Below are 20,706 nucleotides of genomic sequence, written 5' to 3' on the forward strand. Positions count from 1 at the left end.
AGTCTGTGCCACTGTTGTGGCCTCACAGAAGTTACCAGGACCGTGTCTTTATGATATATCATTAAACCTGAGAGCAGCACCATCCTTGTGGTTCATGTACAGTGGGAAGCGCAGAGCCTTCCCCAGCAGGCTGCTCCCACCCGCTCGTTTGTTGATAGCAGGCCCGGGCTCTGGGCTGCTGATTATACAGCAAAGCACCTGTCCATGGCTGGGGCAGACTTCCTGCTACAGCGCCACAGCTCCCTGAAATGAGATTTATGCAAACTGGCTAAAGTGTGATGTCACAGCGCGCTGATAGACCCAAGGGCTATCTGCCTTCTACAGACATTTGATAAAATCAGGAACTTCGCATACAACTCGGGAAGAAGTCCACCTCAGAACCTATTAGGGCAAACTATGAAAACTTGTTAGGGTTCTCCTACCCTGAGATCCACCACTGCTAAGGGACTTCACAGAGTCCAAGGATCTCACTTTTTTCTTTTTTTTTTCTTTCATTTTTCTTTCTTTTTCCTTTTTCTCCCACCTTTTTTTTTTTTTTTTTAAATATGGTTTTTTACAACTCAGTTATTCTGGATGTTTGAAAACTGAATTAAGAAAAATTCACTCAGAAGTTGGCTGAATGTTGCAAGCTTGCACAATGGAAGGATTTCCCCTTATTCCCCCTGTGAGTATATGGATTTATTTGTAATATTGATCATTGCGTTCAGTAGCAAAAGGCAAAGTAAACCAGGCTTTGTTATTTGAGAATATCTCTGTTTTGGTCTTTATTTGTAATGCCAGGAAGTTTGGCTTAAGTCAATATATAAAACTAGTGACAACACTGCAATGAAAGGGAAATTAACATTTCCTCCCCAAACTTGTATCTGATTTTGATCTCCATTTGTTTCAACAGATTAAATGTGTGGTATTTTTGTACAGGACGTTTATAGCAAGTCAGTAAATCTCTTTTCTTCAGTGCCAACTATGCGATATAAAAGCCATCTTTTCAGATTGTAATTCTTAATCATCTGAAGTCTCTGACATAGTTTATGCATTTATCTGTGCACTAATCTGTGAGAGAAGCGTTGTTGAATGTTGATTTATATATTGCAGATTTTAGGACTCTGCATGTTCTTTTCAACTATGGCATTTTAGTTTTTAACTTAATCTTTTCTTGAACTGAATTCTCTTAAATTCATTGACTAAGAAAAAGCAATTGGCAAATGGGGAAAAACCCCTACGGTCCTTATTTGGGTCTTTCAGTGTTTTCTCCAAGATATAAATTTTTCTCTGTGCTTATGGGGCAAGTCTATCCTTTTCTTAACTCTGAATCATTGTTGCACTGCTGTAAGTTATTGTATGGTGAGTTCAAAAATTATTAGTTATGTAGAAAATAATGTCACTAACCTGTTGTTCAGAAACGAGCCTTAATGGGAAATCAGTTAGCAGAATGGGTACAAGAGGCCTTACTTAGATTTCATGAAGTTTGTAGAAGATGAGGAGGTGTCAGATAAGGTGGTTCACTTGGCTTTTTATGTGGTAGATGGCTTGCAGGAATTGCTATACATGTGCCAGAGAACAGAAAGAGACAATGCAGATCCAAGGGTTTTTAACAAAAACTTCTATCAAATTTTGTGTTTGTCTTGTCTCATTTAATGAAGACTAATGACATTTCTTATCTTCCATCCAGAAAGATGGCCCTTTGAATTCCTGTCATGTTTGGAATTCATGATGACTGGAAGTATTTATCTTTATTTTCTCAGTTTATCATCAGTGTCTCTGAAATCACCTACCTACCAAAAGGATGAGAAGACCCTAAAAATATTTTGTCTTTTTCTTAAATACACAGAATTTCCCAATGGGTCTGCTGTAAATGCAACAGAATAGAAATCTGAATAGAATCCAAGAAAATAAAAGTGTATATAGAGATTTCTCAGTACGTTACTTGTTTGGCTTACAAAAAATAAAATTGAAAAGAAACACAAACCTTGTTCTTAGCTACCCCAGAAAACTGCACTTCCATTCAAAAAATCCAGTTGTTAATTTTCTGTCCATTCATTAACTCACACCCGGATTTTCTGTCTTTTTTTTTTGTTGTCAGGTGTTGAATTCCAGGGCATATGTTGAATAAATAGAGTGAAAATCTAACAGTTTGGCCCATATACTAATTTGTGTTGCAGTTATTATTTTATCTGAACTGTGTTCAGATGAGCAATACAACTGGCAGTGAAAACACAATTTCATCTTACTGAAGCACTCAACAGGGAAATTTGATTTCTATTTTTGTGATTAAACTTTCAAATTAAAAATTTTGTGGTTTGTACTTTCAGAACTGCTTTAAGTGCACTTTGAGTGCTGCCAGCTAGAGCCCTGTGTGTCTGTGTCTCCTGGGACTCTTTCAGCAGGGAGACACGAGCCTGTTTCTAGGCAGGGGTTGCAGCAACACTTCCCTCCTCCACCCCTCCCCGTTCAGTTGAGGGTGGGTCAGTAACTGATTTCTCTTGCCTATACTAGGCAATTCTTATCCTTCAGTTGGGAAACACTATTTAAATGGTTTGGGAGTACGGCACCTTCCTCTGAAGATTAGGAATTTTGTGGGGAAAAATTCTGCAGACTGGGTCTGTATCTTCCAATGCATGACAGAATTCAGTTTTGTTATGGGTGAAAAAAAATTAAGTCAAACACCTTTGCCTGAAGAGGGTTCCAGTTATATATGAATCCTTAAGTGGCCACCTTTAGAAATCACAGCTTTGAATGAAGTGTTTTTGCATGAGAACAAAAAATGCCCCACAGAAGTACTCTGTTCCACATAATTGCATTGCCAACATGGTCCAGTGAGGCTGGCCCAATGAGTAATCATGCTAATATTTTTACTCATCTTTTCTAAAATAGTTGTACTGTAATTTTTTTCCAAGGAAATATAGTTAATCTCGGCCTTAAAGTTTGTCTCAGCAGCACATCACTGGAAATTGTCTGAAGTATTTTTTAATCACATGCCAATGAATAGTGAATATCAAGACAACAAAACGATCAGCATTTAGTGATTTTACAATTTCCTGGAATCCTCTGACAAAGTCTTGGGGAGTAACAAGATTTTCAGACTGCTATTCAGCTGAGTCCAATGTGTCTCTCTTAACCAACTGAACTTTCCCTCACTGGTTTTGTGGCTGTTCCCTTGAGTTTCAGGGAAAAGATGGAAGACTGAAGCCACTCTTCATTTATCAAAGCCTGTGACAGAAAGCATTGTTTGCTGACCTCTTACTTGAGGGTAGAATACTGTCTTAGATAGTGTACTGCACCTCATGGCATGCATGAAAGGAGGTACCAACTTATGACCACAGCTGAGGGATCCTAACAAAGCTTTCAGTCACTCTTTTACGTGGAAACAACCGATAGAACAAATGGCCATTGATATCAGTTAAATATTAAACATAAGCTATTCTTTGCTTTTTGTCAGGAGTAACAAAACAGTTTAGTGTCATGGAAGTGCTGTCAGTAAGATGATGAAATGGGTGTGGGTGGGGAGGTTCCAGAGAAGGACAGGGTAAGTGGGGAAAGACTGGCACAAGAGGCAACAGCCCTATATGGTGAAACCTCTCCTCTCTAATTAGAGAAAATATTTCTAAAGAAACTTTTCTAAAAAACAACGCAAAACAACAAACTAGCCCCCCAAAAAACAGAGAGCAATTAAAAACAGGTTATTTGAAATAGCCTTCCTAATAAATAGAGGGAAACATCCCACCTTCCCACAGGATAATCAGAGGGAATACATGCTGGTTTATGTCCTTTAGCCACATCATCTAAGTTTATGATAACTAGACTTTTAAATATGTAATGTACATCTTGCCATGTTAGTTACTGTGCCACCGAAGATCAGACACCAAGACAGAAAGCGGTGGCATTGCAAGTCTTTTGTGGGGACAGACTGGTTCTGTTGTGTGACTTAACAAGGATATACACATACACATACACAAAAGGATCACTGGACAGAAAACAAATCCAAGGACCAAAATTCCAAGAATCCATAATAAAGAGATTTTTAAGCTCCAGACTTCCAAATCAGAGTTCATAGTACCCCAATGCCCTATGTAAAAACGTTTTTAGATGTTGAGCATCTGCTACTCATTCTGCAGTCAGCCAGCTCTGTAAATATTAAGGGAATCATTGTTTTAAGAGTCTATTTAACACACCTTCCTTTAATTCTGGTCATTGATTATCCATCTGAACTGTAAAACTAGCTTTTGAATGGTAAAATACAGAGACTGCCAGCTTCATTCTCAGCTGTCAGACTGAGACACAATTGCCTGTTAATGGGTATTGGTCTGAAGTGGAGGAGTTTGGATACTGAAAAAAGACAACAAAAGAAAAGAGCAATTAGGAAAATCCAAATGTTCTTTTCCATGCCTAAAATATGTATTGTTTGTCTACTTTTGGACTGATGCTTGGCCTTCCTGCCAAGCTATACTTCTGTAACAATATGAGTGATAGATACCTTGTTGTATCAGGGGAAATTTTAGCAAATTAAGCCTAGATTGACAGGATACTGATTTCTTTCGAAATTAGCTTACTTTTGGCTAAATAGTTTATAGCGTTAAAAACGTCAATGCATTTAGGTATTAACTTCTCAGTAATTTCTATCACTTTCTAGTATTTTAGTCGAGAAGAAACACATTTTTCTTTCAAACAATGTACAGTTGTATGACTTTTTTACCTCCGTTTTTGCCAAGTTTGATATGCATTTTCCATTTAGATGTTGGCATTTCCCCTTTCAAAGAATATGAATGTTTACCTTTGAATTATAGTAATTTATATATTAATTAGAAATTTAGGTTTTAATTTCTAATATAAACTATAATAATTTAAAATTCTGAATATGAAGGCATAAGTTTATATATTTAACAGGAAGCATATATTTAGGGAAAGGAAATGAGGGAGTGAGATGAACTAATTTGCAATGAAAAGGAGAAACTATTCAGAACTTTATCCTAAATAAAGCAAAACACAGTCTCATTACTTTTTCTAATCAGAGATCAGAATACACTAAAGGTGGAAGGAATTATTTATAAGTAAATACATATAACCGCAGAGAGAGCACCAAGAAAATACAAAGAGAAATAGCAGAAACATTGAGAAAATGAATGCTGTACTGTCTTCTTTGAGCACCCCCCTGAAATCTGAAGAACAGGTTATACTTCCCATTGTATCTCTGTGTGAATAAAGGGCAATTTTATTGTAATCACACAGATTTGGAAAGGGAGAGTGTACCTTCAGTACAGCTCTGGAGAGGAGAGTCACTGGTATTCCTGCTGTGGCTGCAATTAAATGATGGTTTGTCTCTTCTCCTTAGTCTTTCCCTTAGATAACCTTTATTGTGGGTTATCATCTTCTCAAGATTTCCCCAAAGCAATTATCCACCACCACCAATTATATTTGGAGCTTGTAGCCAGGTGGATGGATTTTCTCCTGAGGCTTTAAATATTCCATAGATCTGACTCCCAGTTAGTGTGTGTGCTGAAATCTTACCAGTGCATTTTAATCATACACTAATACAACACGTGACTGCTACTAAGGATTTGCCAAGTCCCAAAGTACTTTCTGAAAATGTTTTGTTGGAGTTTTTTGTTGGGATTTTTTTGAGGGATGTGTTCTAACATCTTAATCTTCAGAAAGGGACAATCTTTAAATTCCCAAATCCCAACAGAATGAACCAAAGAAGTTAACCAAAAGAATTAAAGAAACCAGAAAAAAAAAAAAAGTCCTTTCCTTTTGCTAGCTGCTTATCTACCACCTCCATCTGGATTTTAGTGGCAGCTGCTACCTTAGCTTCCATTTTCTCATGCAGTCTAGAGGAATAAGAAAAAGAGAAGCTCTCCTGTATTTCTGTCATGCTGTCACCACAGCATAAACTTTAAAAATGCAGATGATCCAAAAATGTGACAGGCTCATGGAGAGAGATAAAGGATTTGGGAAATACAGATAGGCATATGAAATATTAACACAAGAAATACACCCATCATGTAAGTTATCATGTTATTTTAAGTATTTGTCCTTCTAAGCTAGTTATGATGGAGTCATTAAAAGAATTAAAATGTTTCTATTAACACCTAGAAATACTAGAAATAATTTCCGTTCAAAAAAAGGCAAGAAGGTGGTTGAGTTCTCCCTGGTTGTTGACAGTGCAAGAATTTGTTTGGATTGGAAGGAAATACTGTAACAAACTTAACTGGACTAAGGTTTAACAAAATCTCATGACAGACACTTTCTCTAACTCTGAGGCTGGAGTGTGGGATACAAGGGATTTCTATATTACAGCTGGACAAGTTTTGCCATGCAGGCTGGGTCTCTTTCTCCTGGGATTACTCTTTCTTTTTTTCCCCAGAACCAGTGTTTGGTGTCACACATTTTATTTCAGCTGATTCAATAATAACTTGAAGTCTCCCCTTTCTTTCCCTAAGCAATATAAAATGGGTTGGCATCAGCTTTTTACTAACTATATGAATAATTTGGAAAGGATTTGTGTAAACTTACTGTTCTAAAAATTCCTCTTCTTTTTACAGCCCTCTGAAGATATGGTACCCTATGAGTCAGACCTCTACCGACAGCCCCATGACTATTACCAGTATCTCAACAGTGATGGAGAGAGTCATGGTGGTAAGTCAAAAAATATCTCCTTGGAGCATAAAGTCTCATGGGCTATCACAGGAAATGGATTTAGGACATACAAGAAAATAATAAATTTATTGCTGTGGTCTACAATGTATAGAAACACATTTTCAAATCAGGAATAAAAATATTTTATTAATAATATTATTATATTATTTGTTGCAACCCATCAAATGCTACATGGTCTCTCTGAAAGAACATTTTAAAAAGTAGTCTATGATGCAAGGAGTTTCCAGGAAAGTGGGATCACATGATCTCTATCCTTCATTATCTTTATTGTGGTTTTATTTTCCACTGCAGATCAAAAGCATTCAGCTTGCTTCTCAACTTTTTGAGAACCAGTATTTGCAACCCTGTATTCCTCTTCTTGTGTTCTCATGTCCAATTATCATTTCACTTAGGTCCTGGATAATCTATTTTTGCTTTTATTTTAATTAGGTTTCCTTGGTATTTAGCCTTTTTCAACTCCATACATTTTTCTCTTTCTTTTGATCTCTATTGCAGGTTGCCACACCTAACTTTATAGTTTTCACTCTTCCTTCAGTACACCCAAGTATTTCCTCTCTTTAAATCTATGTAAAACCTCCTTGTAGCTGTTTGTAAACATAACTCAATGTAAATTGCTGTATGATTATTTATTACTTCAATTTATGTATGTGATTTCAAAGCTTTGGTGTCTATATTTTAATGCTGTCTGGGCACTGGACTCTAAATCAATGCAGAGGCGAGAGAATTGCTCTGTGAATTTTGTCTCCCATGCAATACAATGGTCCAGCAACAGCACCCTGGAAATACCAGAGTCAATATTGACTCAGGAAGGAAAAGCACCATTCTGCTGTATTACTGGTGGCAGTCCCTGCAGGGCCTGGAGTTTCCCTGAAAGACTCCCACTGATATAGCAACTAGATCCATTGCTGTTACAATTTAAGACATGAACTAATCATTGCACAGCACGGTTTTGTCTGTGGCAACAGAAGCTATCTTAAAGCGCAGTGAGTTACTGAGTAAGATCGCTCTGAGCATTTGGCTGAAGGAGATTCCTACCTAAATCTGTTCTCTACATTTCATTCAGGAAACACCAATGACATTATTAACACCTGAAGACAAAGAATTAATTCAGTTATCTCATGGCATCTATCAAGTCTCATTAATCAAACCCAGCAAATCCCACATGGAAATTCGGGGTTTTTACATTATACCTCGTACCTGTTTGCACACTCATAAAACAAGATAACACTGATTATCTCAAAAGGCAATTGTGACAATTAAATAATAAATATAAAAGATGCCAAGCAGGAGAAAGCACTGGGAAATAACTTTTCTGTCATTAAGTCTAGGCTACCTCAAGCAAAAACATCTCTCTCTTTCATCATTTTATCACCCCATCTGGTTTACTGCCCATTTTTCCATTGAAAGGCTGTTCCTAAGTTACATTTCTTAGATCACTAACATGACTTTACTCATCATAATGAACACAACAAAAACTGGATAGTGACTTATATGGGTTATAGCCTAAGCAGTACCTAAACATGCACTTTAAACAGAAATTTATCTGTTCCTAAAGCTGTCCTAAAGACTTGTCCTAAAAACCCCAAAAACATATTTTTAACTCCTACAGTGCTCATGGAAGAGGAAACCTAAGCCCAGCTTGCACATTTCAATCAAATTTTTATTTATGAAAGCATCAGTAATGTAGTTGGTTGTGTATAAATATCTGTGCCCTGTGCTGTCCAGAATTGCTTACAGTCCAAAAGAGCAATGAACAACCAAGAAATACACATGGAGACTAAAACCCACAAATTATTGTAGTTTCCTTCTACCCAATAAACACTGAAAAACCCAACTTTGATTTTCATTTTGTTTACATGACAGAAGTATAGAGTCTTGAGAAGAGCCATGCAGAGGATCAGGAAAAGGATGCCACAAAGTACATTTAGAAATAGGTACTAAATGTTCAGAACAAAGTGGATAAAGGCACAATGATTGAAAATTGAGGGGGAAAGGAATAAAAAGGTGCTTCAGTGACAGCAGTGAAAGAGATAAGAAGTTGATTAGATAGGAGGATAAAAAGAAGAAATAAGAACAGAATTGTGAGAGAGAAATTCAGCTTGGGGTACACCGACAATACATAAAAATAATTTTGCAGGTCTATGCAGTACCACTATGAACCTCCATGCTACCAGTTAATGAAAAGAGATGCCACCAGACAGAATAATACTTCTGATTTTGCTGACAAGGGACTGTGAAAGAAATAGGAAAATTTCCTGGGGTGTCAGACTACCTCTCTCTCAATGCTAGAAAATTAATTTTGTGAAAGAGAGATGGCAATGTCTTAATCCATAGATTTGTGCTACATGCGTTACCATCATTTTCCTCCAGTATAAGACTGAAGGAAACCCTTACTCCATATTTACACAAATAGGTAGTAAAGTCCACAAAAAAGATCTGTAGATCTGTGCCACTAGTGCATAAACTATAGGAAATAATTTCCAATAAGTGAACACTGAAATTAACAAGCAAAAACACAACATGATATGTTCATCCCCACAAGAATTGTGTGCAATTATTTTACACAATACACAATGCCTTGTACTGAAGTGCAACTATGTTTTAAATACTGTAATAAACACAGAGACACAGCCATGCAGGACAGAAGCTGGTTTGAGTGATCATGTATTAGTCCATCACCCTACCCTGAGCTTGTAAGTCTGTAAGTGTAACACAGCATATTTTGTAACACCAATGCAATCTTAGTAATTACAAAATTCCACTGCAGCTTTGTCTCTATGTTATTAGCAAACATTATAGGTTTAGTAAAAAACACTTTTTGTATGAAGCTGAGTGCTGACCTTTGTTCACTTCTTTGCTAGCCTCATGGAACTTACTAGATTTCATGATCTGGGATTTTATTTTTGTCCCATATCCTGGACATTTTTGTCCCACATCCTAACATGGCCATTTAGGAATCTCAGCTTTGATTTTATTAGCCCACATAGAAGTAGAGGAAAGTCCAAACATGTGAACCTTAGTCTTAAATACTATATGAAAAAGAGAAAGAATTCTAAACTTCAATTAAAAAAATTAAAAAATCCCCTCCCTTCACAGCTGTTCTTGTGATTTGATGGGGCCTGACCCACAGGCCTTTGAACATTTGGCGTAATTAAAGTCACAAACTTTGTAAAGCGAGAGCTAAGGAAATTCTAACATTGTTTTAGATAAGACTCTACCCAGGACCACAGCATTCTTCTCAAGAGTGATTCTGCAGTGCCTGTCAAGACACTGAGTTTCCAGGGTCCTCCAATACTTTTCCCATTTCCTCTATGGGTTTTTCCCTTGGCTCGTTCTTTCAGATGTGCAAAACACAGCGGGAACTTGCAAGCTATGCAGAAGAAAGAAACCCTGCTGTAGTTCACCATGTGTTGGAAAGTCAGCCCAGCCCAGAGCAGAACCAGGCAGAGACACTGGGCCAGAGCTCCCATGGCAGCAGCTGTCTCCTCTGCCCAGGCAGAGCGCTGTGCTGACAGAGCTGTCGCGTTTCCGCTTCGACAGCTGGCTCATGAATTTCTGCACAGTTTTGCACTGCACAGTGCAGATTCAGCCCATTGCTCCACATTTATTATAAATACCTTCCTTGAGCCTGTTTCATATTCTGAACGCTGGTTCTACCATGATTCATCTATTAAAAAGGGAGCAAAGCAATTTACAGTGATGAGAAGGTGCAAGAAAAAGCTCAGTCAGGTTTTCTCATTTGTGGAGTGATAATCTACCTCCATGGTGAATATTAAGACAATACCTTTAGGTCAGCTATTGCTTCCCAACAGGCTAACATCCTCTCTGTCATGGGAGGGAGTTCAGAATTCATGATTGTCCTTCCTCTAACCTTTCACTACATACAAGACCAAAACAAACATGATCTCCATGTCTCTGTAAGAGAGAATTTTTTTCACATCCTCTTTCACTTCACATGAAGTTTCTCATAATGACTCCCTTGTGTAGGTATAGCTTGGCTTTTGATGACATTTTTCTTTGCCTAAAGAACAGGCACTTTCCATTTCTAGAATTTTTATCTCCCATCTTTTTTCTTCCTTCCACCTTCATGTTTTAGGGAAAAGAACAAAATTGCTATATGTAACTGACATAACACTAACAAAGAGCATAGAATTAAAGAGTTTCTGGTAACTCAAAAACCTGCAGACACAGATATTTAAATTTTTCTCTTTTTATTTTCATGTGCATTAACTTAACCAGGATATTTTACTGCAGAAGGGCTTGTGGAGACAGATTTGCAATTTCTCTTCTAATGCTACTACACCAATATTGTTTTTCCTAAGCATTACTGGGAAATTATAGATATTTTAGAAAGAATGAGGACTTTGTTCCCTATCACAACTTGAATATTTGGACACAAGTTTGTGTTGAAGTAATTTCTGACATAGATTATTTTTTGTAGAGTAATACTATTATGTCATTACTTTAAATCCTATATTCTGGGCTAATAGTATTATTTTATTACTTTATTTTTACAGCAGAATCTAATTCCATCAAAAATGAATTTAGTAATTAATATGATAATTACTAATTAGTTATTAGCATGGTTATGCATAAATTGTGTTCCATAGGTTAATTAATCTGCCAAGGGAAAAGTTAAAGCAATTCTGGAGCAATAGTAACCTTGTCATGGGCTCCAAAAAACTAAGAGGTATCTTAAAGTATAAAAACATTATTGCTGATAAAAAGTATTTTAAAATAATCAAAAGTAGACCACCTAGAGGGTGCAAGATACTCATGGCTAGGTGTGTTGGAAATGTTCTTTGTTCTCTCTTGGCTACCATATTTTCTGCTAGTAAGACATTCCACAGCTGAAGACCGGCCAAGAGAGCCTCAGAGACTTTTTCCTGGCTTTGTCAATCTTCCAATTATGCACTGGAGGATAAATGAGATCTCATTTGCTGTTGTAGATTATCAGTGACGAGGGATCCTTGGGAATATGCATTGCCCTCTGACAGAGCACTTTCCACCCAGCAAGCAGAGCCAGATTGCACTAAGGAACAGGAATTTAGATTATTCCTGCAATGTGTTCTCAACAACTCAATATGCAGGGCTGCCCAGGGTGTGTGGGACCTCAGTGGTTGGCTCTACTTAGAGAAATCTGCAGTAATTTAACCCAGAGAAAACAGGAGTTGGTGTGGATCTGTCTTCCACCTAAATGGAAAGGTTTCACACTGAAAGTGCTCAAAGCTTCCTACCAAGGACACAGCCTTAGGTAAATTATAGATTTCAACTCACACACTCTGCTGTCTCTGGGGTTGAAGTAGATATGGATGTAAAAACACCTAGGTCCCTTACACCCATAAACCCCACATTTTTACCCTAGAAACTGAAATTCTTCTCTTGAACTGCAACACAAAGAATTGCTACTGTGTATTGTAATTATCTTAGGGCTATAAAATTCATACATAGCCCATAGAACGTTCCATACAGCAAAGCAAAGAAATGACAGAGTAATGCAGCAGCTCCCTGGATGCTTTTATAAGCACATTTCCACCCCTTTCACATGCAGTGACGAGGTTTATTCATTAATCAGAAAAGCAGAAAGGACAATAAAGTAAGTGCTGGTGTCATAAAGGGTCTGATAGAGCCTCCAAATAAATCTCTACAGGCCTGAGCACACAGACAGCTGAAAGAGCTTACAGCTTCCCAGGTACAACTATGCTTGGTATATCACTGAGTTCACTCTAAAGGAAGCCACATTCAAAGTCACTCCCCTGGATTTCAAATCCTCAGTGTGATTACACTTAGTTGTTTGAAACATAAATGGGGAAGGGTGAGGAGATAGGAGATGAGAAAAAGAATTAACTTGATGTTTAAGAAAAATATTCATAACACATTAGTATCCAGATAATGTCATGCATAATAATATATACTGCAGAATGAGACAATTGTTCCTTTATAAATTTAACTACATTTAGAGGAACATGTTCAGTTCTGCCCATTGTGTTATTGGAAGGATGTCAACAGGTGGCAGGTGACAGAGAGCTTGGAGAAGTATACAAGTGTGAATAAGGGGGTGATATATACTGATTTATACTGAAAGACTGAGAGCTGAAGCTAGCTTAAGTCATAATTAGTGATATAATTAGTGATAATTAGAATTAGATTGTAAGAGTACATGACAACAACCTAAAACATGTGAAGGACAGGATAAATTATTTTTAATAATTTAAGAAGGGAAGAGAACATGGAATAGTAAGATATATATCATAAAGAAATTTCAGCCATGCATAAAATGATGCACAAAAAGGTGAACCCTGGAAAATTAGTTCCAAGCTCAGAGCAGAGGACAGAGTGTTGACACTGATTTTAAAAAGAGGTTGCACATAAATATGTGCAAAATTATGCGTGCAGCTATTGTATATAGAACTAGAACTAGCAAAACTTCACATTTCTCATAGAAAATTTTAAATTTTGAGCAGCAAATATGACATTCTAAAAACTTGAAGGCTTATGTTGAACTAAAAAAGCCAGAAATCTAAAACTGAGAATGATACGGAATTTGATTTCAAAGATAAATAATCAGGAAACACGATAGCGGTTATTTAAGTATTTATTGTATTTTTGAAAAAAATCCAAATTATCACAGAAATTTCAAATGTTCTAAAGTAATAAAAGAGGTAGAGAAAGAGTCTGCATTAGAATTTAGCCTTTCTGTATACCAGATTTCCACATATGTTTATTCTTTTATTCTCTAGTATTGGTACTTAAAAATGTGTGACACAGCAACACAGCAGGAAATATCTAGTAAAGTGTCTTTTCTGCAGCATTCCTGAAATTTTGATAGCACAGTAAAATAAAGACTAAAGATAGCTGCAGAATAATCTTTACATTTTTTCCACCTCCTCATTTCCATGCTATGAGGAAGAGTGTAATAAGAATATGAAGTATGTAAATCAGTTGTATTTGTTGTCTCAAGAATGACAATGTTTTGAAACTTGTTAATGGTCTCTTCTTGAGAAAGCTGCCAGCATTAACGTCTTCTAAATCTTGTGTTAAATTATCATTGAAATCCATCTCACTATCTGAGAGTATTGTCCTACTTAAAGTGGCCTAAATATTACTTCCCAGTCACACAAATTTATGAGATTAGGAAAAGAAACTTTACAGATACAGATTGTCAGCAAAGACAGACAGGTCAACAGGAGTGGTTTGGAAAGGGCAGTGACCAGGAGTAAGAATCAATTAAAGCCAGGTAAATGCCATGGCTTTTATTCTTGCAATGACAGACAATCTATTTTTACTTTCTTTAGATCATTATTGGGAATATCATCCACACCACATGCACAGTGAATTTGAGACCTTTGGAGACAACCATTTCACAGAACTGCAGAGTGTGCAGCCTCCCCAGCTGCAGCAGCTCTATAGGCACATGGAGATCGAGCAAATGCATGTCTTGGATTCTGCAATCCCAACCACACACATCGGACTCAACCATCAGGTACAGTTACCAACCCCTGCTCAGAATTTCAGACGGTAATTAATGGTAAAGAAAATAATACATTAGGGAATGCATACTATTAAGTGAAAGAGATTGCTGAAACGAGTTATTCGGGTTCTTAGGGCATGTAAAGCTCTTCATTCTCAGGAAAAATGTATTTTAAACATTATTTTTACCTGGATAATGCTCCCCACACTGTCTAAAAAGAGAACTGCATTTTGTGGAGGTGTTTGGAATTTCAAATTTTTGTTTCATTTGGAATGAGAATCAACTGGTTTACAATTCTGCAGATGAACTGGATCTGAGAAGCTTTGTATCATCATAGCAAGGGTATCCATGACTATTAAGAAGTAGTTCTGAGCTTTGAAGTAGTAGTAAAGTTTTAAATATTTCCAAAGAACCCTGGCAGTTTTACCTGACATGTATGAGAAATGCTAACAAAGACAAGTCACTGGCAATTCTACCACAGGTTGAGGACACCCTACTTGTGCTTCTATCTGGGAGTAAATAAGTCACAAGACAAAACACACTGTCCTGTCTTTGCTCAGATTTTACATCAAGCCAGGCATTTCCCTGTGGAAAAAAAGAGATACTCCACTATGCAATGGTCACCAAAGCAGCAGTGAATTCTCACTGAAGCTGAAAATATAAGGTGTTCCATCATACTGCAAAGATATTAAGCACAGGAGGTGTGGAAACTACTCTTGATCCTACAGTGCCCAAGGTCATTACTGGGAGCAATAAGAAAGCTGGGAGATCTCGTGCTAAAGAGTTTCCCAGTGTACATGAAATGTCCTAAACAGAAGACAGAGTAGAACTGAAGTTGGAGAAAAGAGCTTTTGCAGATTACAGCGCTGCATGTAACAGTACCCTTGCTGAAACTTTGTGAGAAAAACCGCACGCATGGGCTTATCAGTTTGGGTTTCTCCGCTGAAAGCAAACTGAAATTGTATGCTAATACTGTGTTAATCAAAAAGAAAGAAGAGAAAAAGTAGAATGAGTAAGTTAACACTGACAACAGGAAACTGCAAGCCATCAAAAAATCAGGAATAGAATGTAAGATGTAGATACAAACAAAGAATTAGGAACAGAAAGTTACAAATATAAAAAATGCATCATGGAACAGCAGCCTGTGGGAAGCTTCAAGTTGTTTCAGTTGCTCATTGCAACTGCTAATAATTAATGACCAACCATTACCTATGGCCAAGGGCAAAGGATGAAAATGAGCCCCTTTAGGGATGTCTTTGGAAGCACAACAAAAAACAAGAGAGGGAACTTCTGCTTATCCCCATTCATTCTAATCAGCTATGGTCTTTCATTTCAGGATGAAAGGCAGGGAATTAATCTTGTTACAACTTTGGATAAAGAGCACTGTGATCTCCCTGCCCCACAACCTACTAAGACACAGATGTTAGTTTATAGAATTCATCACTAACCTCCTTTTCCTTACCAGCAGAGGATCTTTGGCTTTTTACTTTACTTTTATTCCTAGAATAGCTCATGCAAATAGTATTTGGCATGCTCTGAAGTTCAGCTTCTGGCGTGTCACAGTCCCAGGCAAAGGAACTGTGATAGATAGAAGCAGGAAGCAAGTTCTAATCCTCCTGTAAATTTGCTAGTTTTTAACTAGCATGCTTTTCCTGCAATATCAGAGTTACTTTTTGCAATAAAGGAAGAACATGCAAATATTAAAGATATTTCTTTAATTTTCTGTTGATATCATATTACTTTGTGAAATCAGATTTGAAGTTTAACCTGTTCATGAACAAGATTTGTTTGCAAAGTTTTGTTAGCCTGCCAAGAGGGGCCTCAGAAATAATAAAATAAGAAAATATTCATTCTAAAGGGAGAATGAAAGAGAAGGTTGGAAAGCTTTGAGAAGAACTTTAGAGAGAGGAAAATCACACAGGAGTGCCACAGACTCGGAGAAAACTTCTGAATATGGAAAGTAGCTGGTAGTTCCTTAAGTTTCCTCTCTCCAGAACTGTGTTAGTAACCTGGTTCTTGACAGCACATGGGTCAGTCCTCTGTGACTCTGCCCCAAAACCGTGTGACACTGTATTTGCCTTGCTGAGTTTCAGATGCAGAGGAAGTGGGGACAAGGAAAGTGAGGACAGCATGGGGAAAGCTTGCTCAACTCCCCAGGCTGGCCTCTGCAACTACCTTGGCTTGAGAGACACCATGTCCCCTCCTACTGTCCCACTCCAGCCCCACAGAAGCGGTTCCTTACGCCCATACCACCTCCCAAAACGCTCCAGGATTCCACAACCTTTTTCTTCATTCCCACATCTCCATTCCCATGTCCCACGACACCAGTCTCCATTCCCCTCCCCTGTAGGACACTGTCCCATCTTCTCATTCCCCTTCCCCCTCGGCACAGCCTCTCCCTCCCTTCCTACCCCTGAGGCTGCAGCTTTCTTAACTGTAAAAAGCTGGAGGTGGCTGTGGTGAGGGCTGAAGTTTCGCTCCTGGGGATCTGACAGGAAGCTTACACTCACTCTTGCCCAATCCTGCCCTTCCTGCCAGATCGGCTGCAGCCAATCTGCCAGCTCAGTAACTGCCAGCTGCTGTGCCCCAAACAGCCTCGGCACGCGCCTTATTGGGACATTTGGAGTGGTGCAAAACTCATCCGAAAGGCGCCCAACACAGGGCCAGTGGTGTGCCTCATGAACACCCACTGCCCAGTGTCTGAGGTCCCCTTGGGTGGGCACCAGGCTCAAAACATCCTTTCCTGGTGAAGGAGGAGAGCAGTACAAAAGGAGCTCACTTTCAAGAACTATCATCTGTCCCATTTCATGAAAGCCACATGAAATATGCTGCTGGATTTGGGGGATGTTGGTTGGGTTTTTTAATGTAGGGACTGGGTTCTTATTCTCTGCCCCTCAGACTGACCTGTTTCACATTATTAAATAAGAAGATGCAATAATTCGTGACAACTGGCCATGTTCCCTAGGAAACCAGACCACAGCTGAGAATTTACAGAGCTGAGGTATATTCCACACTGCTTCTGACAACACCTCTATATAAGGAGAAGAGAATTGAACACAAAAACTGGCTCGCTAGCTTTGCAGATGAGAAATTCCCCCCTAAAGGGGAATTTTCAGATAGCCATTTGGAAAAAGAGAATACAGGCTGATATGCTATATCCTTTATCTTAGTGTTAAGGCTACTCCTCTCCTCCAGGGGGAAGTTTAAGAGGGAGCACTGACGGACTGGTATAATCCCATCTCCAAATTTTGTAGCAGCCCCATAGGGTTTCTGTGCCATCAGGAGGTACTATGCTGGAGAAAGGAAGAGGACAACAGAGCCGAAGCCAGCCATGATAGGGCAGAACTGTTCATCTCTTTTGAATTTAGCTCCAGATGGTCTGTGTTAGGAAAAAGTTGTTCTGAAAAGCAATTGAACTCTGGGGATCGACAACCAGGATGAGAAATTCATTAGGAAGAAAGCAAGCTTTATGGAGATATGGGGGAAGAGGGGCAGAGTTACTTGGATAGGATATAAGATATGAGAAAGTTAATTCACAATGTTATTAATTTATTCATTCTTCTCTCTTGTAAAGGTGTATCATTGTACATGTGTGAATGTTGTCTGTTATCTGAAAGTGGTTTTTAATGGGATGGCATTTATTATAAATGTCAGCAACTAAGTCACTCAGTACTACACTAAACATTTTCACTTACCTCTTACTTTCTCCCCTCTTTTCTCTGTGCCTCTCTTCATTACATTTCCCTTTTTAATCTTGATGCCCTACTCTGTATCACTGCCTTCTGCCTCTACTACTCTGTTCTCCAAAAGGTGTCCTATTTGCCCCGGATGTACTTCTCTCCACCTCAGCCCAGCTCTGACGAGGAGGACATAGAGAGGCAGAGCCCTCCCTTGGAGGTGTCAGATGGGGAGAATGATGGTGTGGACCCTGGGCCTGGAATTATGCATGGAGAAACAGGTCAGTGGAAACAGAAGGATTTTGTCAAGCTATGAACTGAGCAGGTGTTATATTACAATGACGATAATGAATAAAACTGTAGAACTGCTGTGCCAGTATTTTATGCCACAGCCAAAGCTTTTATTTCCCTGACTCCTTGCACTCTCCCGTCCTCTTAATCTTTCACAACCTAACTACCTCAAACATAATTTTTTAATGTAGTCCCCTGCCTCCTTTGGCTTTGTCTATTCATTCTTCCTGAATGGAAATGGCTTTTGCCATTTCTACTACAATTTCTATTAGCAGCCAGGAAAACCAAGACAAGAAGGTCAAGGAAGAACCAATTAAAAAAATAAATAAAATTTAGCTCTCTTTTCTCAGTACCTGAGAGTCACCTTCTGTATAACCTGCCAAAATTAGGTTTAGGTTAGTTTTGAATTAGCAATGTTTTTCAATTAGCTTCAAATCAGCAAAAAAAATTTCAGAAGTTTAGCCTTTGGAGTTACTTATTCTTGCTTTTTCTTCTTGGTATATCAACCCATATTTTGTCCTCACAGTGTTACACTGTCTACTGTTACAAATGCTGCAAACTGAAGAAGTTATGTATCTCCCAAGCTAGCTGAAATACTTAGATACTTTCTGCTGTTTCACCAGGAACTACACTCAAATACTAACGCTCCATTGGTTTTCTTCTTTGACTCTCATACAGGCAGCAAGAAAAAGATACGTCTGTATCAGTTCCTTCTGGACCTTCTTCGCAGTGGGGACATGAAGGACAGCATTTGGTGGGTGGACAAGGAGAAAGGTACTTTCCAGTTCTCCTCCAAACACAAAGAAGCGTTGGCACATCGCTGGGGCATCCAGAAAGGCAACCGCAAGAAAATGACCTACCAGAAGATGGCACGGGCTTTGAGAAACTATGGCAAGACAGGGGAGGTCAAGAAAGTTAAGAAGAAGCTGACCTACCAGTTTAGTGGAGAGGTGATGGGAAGGGGGGCCACTGATAGGAAGCATTATCCTCACTGAGGCCATGGGACCCTGAGCAAGAAAAATATTGAGAGCTCCTGGCTGGATACCAGCAGAGGAGATGGACGCATCTTTCTCTTTGCTTCCTGTGCCCTCTTCTCTGCCTTTAAACAGCCTTTATCATCAGATGTTTCTGGTACGACTTCCCTTCTTCAGCATCTGAGAATCCTAATCATGACAGAATTCTTTGCTTCCATCCTCCAAGTTGGACAGAGTTGGGAAATTTAAACAATGTACAAATATATTGTTGTCAGGGAAGATTTTTTGGTTTTTTGGGGTTTTTTTGGGTTTTTTGATTGTATTGTAACTAAAGAATACAGCCAATGAAGTTTTGCCTCCAGAGGTGGTGCTGTGTCACTCAGAGTGACACCGCGTTAGCTTCCAGCTTTTAAACTAGCATTAATACAGGCTCTGCCGCAGCTCTCAGAGCTAGAGAGAAGTTTGCAGATCTTGGAATGATAGCCGTTCTTTTAAATAGTAATAACATGTACATATTTAATAAAATTAGTTATAATGAAGTTTTGATGTTTGCATAATAAATGATTACTTCACAGACAAATGTCACGCGTTCAGTTATGCAGATACAGCTCCTGTGTGGTGTCTGAACAAAAGGTGCAAGGGGTTGTAGGGCCTTATCCAACTGTGGCTACTTTTTTATTTACCTGGAGACATCATCAGTGGTGTCAAACTCAGTAACAAAAGTAAGAGGTGAAATACATTGCTGTGAAAGACACTGCAGTACTGAAGGAAATTTAAAAATACATACATATATATATATTTCTCTCTGTTTCTTCCTGAGCGAAAATCCTGCTAGTTGAACATTTTCTGGTCATGTATACCAAGAACTGCATTTGTACTCCCATCCCTTTTAGAACAATTAACCATGTTCTTCTGTGATTTTGCTTATTTTCCTGCTCCTGTTCTTTTGTCTTGCTTTCTCCCACAGTGATACCTTGATTCTAGCTTATGAATCTTTCTTGGAAATAGGTTGTGTTTGATCATATCTTTACAGAATTTCAGTACAACAGTCTCAACATTTTAACTGTGGATTTCAATCCCTACTGTAAAACCATTAATAGTAACTAATAACAACTGCACTGTATAGATAACAGTCAAAATGCAAAATAAATGATAATTCAATACCTGAGACACCATGGTAAATTTACCCAGTACATCTAAACACAGAAAATAAATCCAAATTCAAGCAACAGTTAGAAAATTAGCATTTTAACTTTAACATTATTTAACATATCTCAACGGTTTAAATCACTCAAAAATCAGGAAATATCATCATGACTTTCCCAAAATAGATGAGGTGAAATGAGGCATATGGAGAATGAAGAGAAGGGGGTGGGGGGTTTTTAACAATATTGAAATGCAGTACAAGCTGCCAAATATCACTAAATGACTTGAAATTTTTCAGAGCTTGCTCCTCACTGAAACCAGAAATAGTTGAAAGTGATGAGCTTCTTACAGACCCGAGTTCTCAAAATTAAATCTAAACACAGTCAGTGTTATCTCCACTAACAATCTCACACTGTGGAAGTGAAAAATCTGGTGACATCACGGCCTGCAGTGCCTCTTTGGAGCCAAACAAGTAAGAAGATCCTGGTTAAAAAAC

At 38.3% G+C, this 20,706-nt stretch overlaps 2 protein-coding genes across 2 annotated transcripts in view; one reads left to right on the plus strand and one right to left on the minus strand.

Moving 5' to 3' along the window:
• The window catches only part of SLC39A13 (solute carrier family 39 member 13), a 126,370-nt gene that overhangs the window by 51,850 nt on the left and 53,814 nt on the right, over positions 1 to 20,706 (minus strand). The gene's annotated exons all lie outside the window — the stretch shown is intronic.
• On the plus strand, positions 101 to 19,644 carry SPI1 (Spi-1 proto-oncogene). Its single transcript, XM_023928036.2, has 5 exons — positions 101 to 664; positions 6,537 to 6,630; positions 13,947 to 14,134; positions 17,933 to 18,080; positions 18,769 to 19,644. The coding sequence occupies exons 1-5, from the start codon at positions 620 to 622 to the stop codon at positions 19,083 to 19,085; spliced, it is 792 nt and encodes a 263-aa protein (XP_023783804.1). The 5' UTR covers positions 101 to 619; the 3' UTR covers positions 19,086 to 19,644.

The sequence above is a fragment of the Cyanistes caeruleus genome, chromosome 6, assembly GCF_971803275.1.
Source record: "Cyanistes caeruleus chromosome 6, bCyaCae1.hap1.1, whole genome shotgun sequence".
NCBI lineage: Eukaryota > Metazoa > Chordata > Aves > Passeriformes > Paridae > Cyanistes > Cyanistes caeruleus.